Genomic DNA, 7,326 nt, shown 5'->3' with positions numbered 1-7,326 from the left:
ATTTTTTTGTGAATGTAAGACTTTTTTCTGTAAACAAATAATTTGTTTTTTCCCCATTTATTGTGTTTTCACCATGTGGAGGGCATGTATATCTGTAATGAGAAAAAATATATAAATGATTTATGGCAGTTTCCATAATTTATGTCAATAATTAACTTCTAATAACATTTGTCTTGTTGTTTTTGTTGTGCATTATATTACCCATGTGGACAACCTCACTGGAAGTTTTGTTTTGACATTTGTATGACAATGAAATGAAGCACAATATTTTAATACCTTGGGTTCAAAGGCTTTGATACATTTTAATGGCTAATCAATTCAACACAGCATTATATACACACCCAATCCAGTAAATAGCATAGCAGGCCACTCACCAGACAGAAATCCCCTGGAAATCAAACACTACAGTTTAAAAGCAGAGAGCATTAATACATATGGAGAATGAAAACTGAACATCTTATTTAGCTTATACCTTATAGCACATCCATAGAATTGGCTTTCCTTGCACCCCACACACAGTAATCAGTCAAAAGGACAAACAATAGGTACTACATCAAGAGTGAGTGCAAAAAAGCTGCCATAAGTGCTTTGACACACTTAGACAAGAGCGACTCCCACATTACACTCCCACATTTCACTTGAGCGTTGTAGAGAACTTTGGCACATTCTGCTGTTTGCTCTAGTTACAGTAATGGACAGCTCATTTACTAACACAATCTAAAGCAACAGGAGCTAGATCATGTTCACAATCTATATACATATCAGTAAGCAAGGCGACTGGGGTCGGTTTTTTAGTTCTGATTAGCATGGAGAGCAGCCATCTCTCCAAGTCACTCAGATTTAGAGAGCTAAATAGAGCCCACAATCTGACAATGGCATCAGTGACACTTTATAAAAGCTTTAAAAAAAATGTGTGAACCAAAACCAGAGACGCTACATCCAATGTGAAAATTAGCAACAGACATCAGAGAGGCATCCTCCTGGACTGACAACCAAGGGTATAAGACTGGTGAGCAGGGGAAGGGGCTTAAAGTTATAACGACCCATTTAGTATGACATATTAGGTTACATTATGAATGGAATAGCGGTCGTACAATATCATACAGTCATGGATTGCGCCCACCCCTCTTTGACCAACCTCCCTACTTTCGTTTCTGTCTAAAGTAACTAGACCATTAGTAGGTATCATACGTCTTGGAGGTGCTCAGAAATACATAAAGTATGGCTCTGAGGCTAGGCTGAGGTGATAAACCAGATGGTCAGATGAACCATGTGTCAGTAATTGGAGCCCTCCAGGGAAGCAGCCAGCAGTAGGTAGGGGACCCAGGTTGCAGGTGTGTCTCACAGGGGATGGATGGAGTTCAGTGGTGTGATGTGTAACTGCCCCCCTCAGGCCCAGTCTATGGGGTGATGGAGACGTGAAAGGGCACAGTTTTTAACAGCGCAGCCCTTTCCTGCCCAGGAACCGCAGGACTGCATAGTTATATGTGGTAGCTACCACATACATAAACTAGAGAGAACGATGAAGAGTGGGACAAAAGAAAAACGATTAAAAAATGAAAAAAATCCCAAATATGTTTTTGCAAAAGTGCAGCTTCATTTAGATGACACAATTATTCAATAGCCTCACAAGCTGATCTCTCTTCGTGCACACATTGATCACTTCCATATGCCCCTACAGTTACGCCTCTATAACACTAAGTCTGTTCTCTATTGGTGAGCTTTTCTCTTATGACCTGGCTGGTCTTGTCATCTTAATCATTGTTGAAAATCAATAAAGACTTAGCTACTGTGCTGATGGACAGTATGATACATTTTTCTATTTCTCTGTTATTATTCTTCTCTGCCAAAGAGCCTCAAATTAACCCCATACCTCTTTGGTGATATGCCTTAAACTAAGCCAAATGGAGCTGCAAAATTCAAGTCGGTAATACTTTATAATAACTATCCTTTATAAGCCATTTATAAATGAACTAAATATTACCAAATGATGTATAAATCTTTGTAAATGATTAGTACATTATTAGTAACTGCATTAGTTAAACATAATATTTTTTGTAATTTTTAACTAATATAGTTACTAGTAATGTACTGATTTTTAACTATTAATAATCTGCTAATAGTTTATTTATTTACTAATTTATAAATGGTTTATAAAGGATAGCTATTATAAACTGTTACCATCAAATCATACTCTGAACTTAAACCAAGAGGTTGACAGGCCCCATAGACTCATCAGTCTCTGGGTGGACGTTCTTACTCACCAGAGCCAAGAGAGCGATCCCTGCACCAGCAAAGGCAGCGATATATAGGTCATAGGTGACGAAGAACTGCAGAGACAAAACAAGCAAATATGATCAAATGCATTTTAGTACACATTATAAAAAGGGGCCTCATAGAGTGCATGTATTGTACATTGAATTGCTATGCAGAATGATAATTTAGCTATGTGTTTTGTGGTTTAAAGGTTACATAATCCAGGAACATTCATTCTTTCAAAGTAGTTTTATTGTCAGACTGAGCTACCACCAACTCACCTCTTTTGTTTTGCAAATGGATGCCAAGGTCATTCCACAAGCCTTCCCTGGCATTGCATTCCAGGGCAGCAGTCCTAAAGCGAAGCTTGTCTCATTAATGTGAAATGAAGTACAGTACATTTCAAATGTAAAAATTGTATTAAAAAGAAAATAACATAAGGTGGCCCGGCTGGGCCCATCATAAGCTAAACGTACCATACTGCCGGGCATCCATGCAGATCCAGCCATGCTGGTTGATGCTGGGTGTCGTCTCAGCCAGGATGTTGATGGTGTGGCAGGTCTGTGCCATGTTGAAGAAGAAGAAGACGGGTATGGCTGTAAAGGCAAACACCGCCAGCCAGATCACTGCCAGGACGTATGTCACAATGATGAACTGTGTAGCAGGAAGCAGAGTAGGAGGTCACAGGAAGTTATTGGTCAAATTCCAGGGAATCAGAATGTGACATAACATGTCCCATGAGGCCTTATTACTGCAGTAATACCCCACCACAGAGGGTAAATACTCTAACATGAGCCTAATATCCCCAGAGCATAATATATGAGGGATTCATGGATAATTAACTGATGATTAATTAACCATTCTATTAATTGTTTATGGATTGTTTTTCAACCTCTATTGCAGTGGGTGGGTTACAAGCTAGAGTACAGTAGGCTATAGTGTCAATATTATTTTAGCAACCTAACAGCGAGGTGACGTCATTCCCTCCTCCCCCTTGCCCCCTCACCTCTCTCTCTCCCACTCCCCTACTCACCGTCAGACTAAGGCAGCGGCCACATCTGGTGCTCCGGAACTCTCCGAAGGTCTGCTTGACGGCACTGGTGGTGTAGAATCCCTCGGCCAGCAGCAGGATGCAGTAAAGGAAGAAGAAAGAGGCCAGGCCATAGATCACGTACTGGAAGTACTTGATACTGGGAGACAAGGACAAGTCATAATAAGGAGAGGTCAGATATAAAAATTTGCTGTTGAGAGGTGGCTGCTCTCAACCTACCTAAAGGAAGGGGTACTACTACTACTACTACTACTACTACTACTACTACTACTGTAAGAGTCTTTACATTTATGTTGCTTGATTTGCACAGCCTATCTACAAATACAAACACTTACTAGGAAGAAAATTCTACTCATCAATTAAAAGGACCACTCAACTCACAACGAGGCCAGGACAACATAGTCTTGTATGTTACGAGCGAAGTAAGTCTCGGCGAGAACCTCTGTGTTGGCCAGTGCCTCGTGCCCACAGCCACAGAACAGTGCCATGCCGGTGAAGCAGAGCAGAGTGGCCACCAGGGAAGGGTAGGGCACTGCCCCCAGGCAGCGGATACAGCAATCATAACAACCTGGTGAGGGGGCATAATACATCAACACACAGGCGGCACACACCGCACACACCAACACACAGCACATCTACGCCACAGTCCAGACACCTGTCAGTCACCCTACTTGGGGAGCTGTTGAAAAGAAAGACCCCACTGTTTCTGCTGAAAATCCATCAACATCCACCAACAACTTCCATCAACAGGCATGAAAGCAACAGAAACATTTTAGCGAAACACAACAGCGAAACCAAGTGCAGCAGAGCAGCGTATCCAACCAAGTAACGTTAAAGCGCCCATACAAAACCAGCCGCCAATGACTTCACAGCACTCTCATACACTTCCTCCAATGTAAGCTGTGCTGGGGAAGCAGATAGGAAACATCCAGACTGTTAATGGCTGTATTGGTATAGGAATCAGAGAGAGAGATGCACCTAGGGCTTTGCAAAGCCAAGGCTGTCTGACCGGAAACATTTGCTGCTTTCGATCTTGTGCTCCTCAACAACAAGCAAAGAGTTTATGAACCAGTGATGCTAAAGGCTCTTCTGCAGGATATTGCAACTAAAGATCAGCTCTCTGCACTGGTTTCATCCGTGTGTAAAAGCTCCTCAACTCCTGCCAACAGCTCACAGTTCAGCCCCTCTTCTCCCCAGAGTCCAACCCTCTTTCACCACCACCCGCCACCACAGGCGTCACCAAGAGAGGAGAGAGAGAAGAGGGCACTGAAGGATGGGCTCCAGGGGCTTAGAGAGAGAGCCTGTCTTTGTGGCGGGATACACAGTGCCCTTTGTCTTAGCTAGGAGTGGAGGAGAACAAATGCCAGCGATGTCAAACAAACAAAGACCACACTAGCACCACCTCACACACACACACACACACACACACACACACACACACACACACACACACACACACACACACACACACACACACACACACACACACACACACACACACACACACACACAACCCAACCCAACCCAACGATCTAATAAACAAGCCATCGGGCGCCTGGGCAGGTGGGGCGGAGGTCAGGGGAGTATCTCCACCACCAGGATTCTCACAGTACCGCTGGCAACGTCAGTGCTATTCACCCAGTCCAGCCCACAGCTACAGCTGGCTGGGACTGGTACTATAAGTGTCTATGTAAGCAGGGGCAGGGACTGCGGTTCAAGTGTTCAAGGGTGGGAGGAAGCACAATGAATGGGTGGGGGGAAACTGAAATATCTTCACAACAACAACCAAGTGGCTCATCAAAGTTGTATGATCTACAAACCCCATTCGGGAATGGCAAACACTGTCATGATCATACATAATAGATGACTGAGCAACTGTTGCACACTGACTAAATGTTCCTGTAATATTATGGTTTGTGAAATATAATGAAATATACTGCCATTTAAATAAAAACAGCAACAGCTGGAAAGTTGTTTGAGTCCCTGGAAATTACATCAGCTGCAAACGGCCCTCTTCAGCTGTGCTTTGAAACGCCACGATAACCTATTAATAAAATCACAGCACAGATACCACTGAAGGTTCATACCAAACTAAGTCCTTAAATCATGCTAAATCTGAATCAACTGTAGTGCAGAGTAACTATTTTGTTTGAAGAAATAGTAGTGAAGGAGGAATAGTTGGTCGAATTAAACTGACTCCAGAGTCAGATCTACCGCGTGAATCAAAGGATTCCATGCAAATTTGCTAATTATGCCCTGGACAAGACTGGAAATGTGAGAGCCTTTGACGTGATCGACCTTGCATGACCTCTCCCTGACAGCAGCCTGCGCTGGTCCTCTGTCTCTCTGAACCCCAATGAGTTCAATCCACCTTTTAGAAAATATTTTACTGATATTAGCTGTGTGAGAGCTGGTTTGATTTTAACTTTAATCTCATTTATTAGATGATGATCCTGAATGTATTTGAATCGCATGTTTTATTTTCAAGGAATTGCAATCAATATTTTGAGTAATGAGTATCAATAAGCTTAGCTTATCTAAATTGTTCCAAATTGACTATTTAGTCTACAATATTATCTACATGCAACCTGGAATAATATTTGAGCAATCCTGCCTATGTTTCTAATGTTGCAATATTACCAATGTTGTGTTATGAATAACCCATGAGGTACCCACAAGTGGACATTATAATCTTATCAGACAATCATACAATCAACTTCCAATAAAACCAGCAATTATCACAATATTAATCAAGCCATATTCATATTGTTCTCAAGTGAAGCAACAATTATATTTTCTAAAATATATATATATATATTTCAAAAGTAGATTAATTATATTCCACAGACTTTTACTATTAAGATAGTCATAGAAAATATTAAAACTCATTAGATAACCACTTACCCATGTTCAGAAAGAGGTATGGGGTTATTGAGGTTTAGCTTGGCGGCTTTGTGACTGTGATTTGAGAAGTTATTCCCCACCACTCCTATATGAATCTGACTCACGCTTTTGTCTGACCAACAATAGACAGACCCCCAGCTCCCAGAGCCAGCAGATCTTAAAGACACAAAGTCCCTTTTCAGCCACTGTCCATCACTAATGCAGCCCTGGGTTCAACATTAAGGACAGTGCAGGGGTCAAAGACCCGTAGACCCTTGCTTTTCAGTCACTCTCATGCATAACAAGTTCACACAAACACATAGCCTTTTCTGTGTAGTACACTTGCAGCAGACTTCATTGTAAACATTGCTGTGGCATGTCTCCCTATAAATTGGCTTTGGATTTTAGGAGTAAGTTATTACATAGATAAAGGCTGTATTAACTTTACAGGCATGGGTGCCCTTGATTTATAACTTGTTTTAAATGTTAGGAATCAGATACAACTCAATGAGCAGCACTTCATATAATTTCAAAAGATATGCCATACCTTTCAAAATTTCTCCTAGACTGAGTATGACATCCTGTATTCACCAATCCAGAGCAGACACCTTATAACAATTTCCCTAAATACAATCCTATTCCTATGCGTACAGATCTACTATCTTAATTTGAACACAGTTTTTGCGGAGAATTTTCCTGCGCAGGAAGAAATTCAAATTATAGTGTATTTGAGGTTTAAAAAGGCTTCTAAAGTTTGTAATTTCCACTTTGAAATGTCAAACTTGATTTGCCCTAACAAAAAATGTATCAACCCCTACAAAAAAAATGTCCATTAATTATAATCCACATAATAATTCTGATTTCCTATTGCTGCATAATTATTTTCCTGCTGTGATAAACAGGGTGAAATTAAGATAGCAGATCTGTAGGCCTTTTTACTGTAGGTGTGATCATCATGTGTGATCATGTGTGGGCTGCTGCATGGGCAGTTTATTCTCTCTTAGTAGCCAGGCTATTCATGGTCTGCATAGTATGTGTGCTGCCTATCTGAGGTACGTAAAGGACACCACATGGTCAATGAGAGCAAGCTCTGGCTGGTGGGTGTGTTCGGCTCTTCAGAGAAGCATCTTCAGGAA

At 41.4% G+C, this 7,326-nt stretch overlaps 1 protein-coding gene across 1 annotated transcript; it reads right to left on the bottom strand.

The window, feature by feature from the left end:
- Positions 1 to 1,435: 1,435 nt before the first annotated feature.
- Positions 1,436 to 4,325, bottom strand: plp1b (proteolipid protein 1b). The gene is made up of 7 exons (XM_038988906.1): positions 4,286 to 4,325; positions 3,689 to 3,875; positions 3,290 to 3,446; positions 2,733 to 2,910; positions 2,538 to 2,611; positions 2,265 to 2,330; positions 1,436 to 1,510 (listed from the first exon to the last, which is right to left on the bottom strand). Exons 1-7 carry the CDS (start codon positions 4,323 to 4,325, stop codon positions 1,436 to 1,438), a joined length of 777 nt encoding a protein of 258 aa, XP_038844834.1.
- Between the last annotated feature and the right edge of the window lie 3,001 nt (positions 4,326 to 7,326).

This window comes from Salvelinus namaycush, chromosome 3 (assembly GCF_016432855.1).
Source record: "Salvelinus namaycush isolate Seneca chromosome 3, SaNama_1.0, whole genome shotgun sequence".
NCBI lineage: Eukaryota > Metazoa > Chordata > Actinopteri > Salmoniformes > Salmonidae > Salvelinus > Salvelinus namaycush.
The sequence above is the reverse complement of the archived record's forward strand: the minus strand, read 5'-3'. Positions and strand labels throughout refer to the sequence as shown.

Bases quoted from the DNA above. Each gene is read 5' to 3' on its own strand.
- plp1b (XM_038988906.1), bottom strand. From the start codon at position 4,325: ATGTTTCCGGTCAGACAGCCTTGGCTTTGCAAAGCCCTAG. The intron at 2,911-3,289 runs GTGAGTAGGGGA...CCTGCTACACAG, and splicing joins GCCGCTGCCTTAGTCTGACG to TTCATCATTGTGACATACGT. The intron at 2,612-2,732 runs GTACGTTTAGCT...GCTTCGCTTTAG, and splicing joins CATGGATGCCCGGCAGTATG to GACTGCTGCCCTGGAATGCA.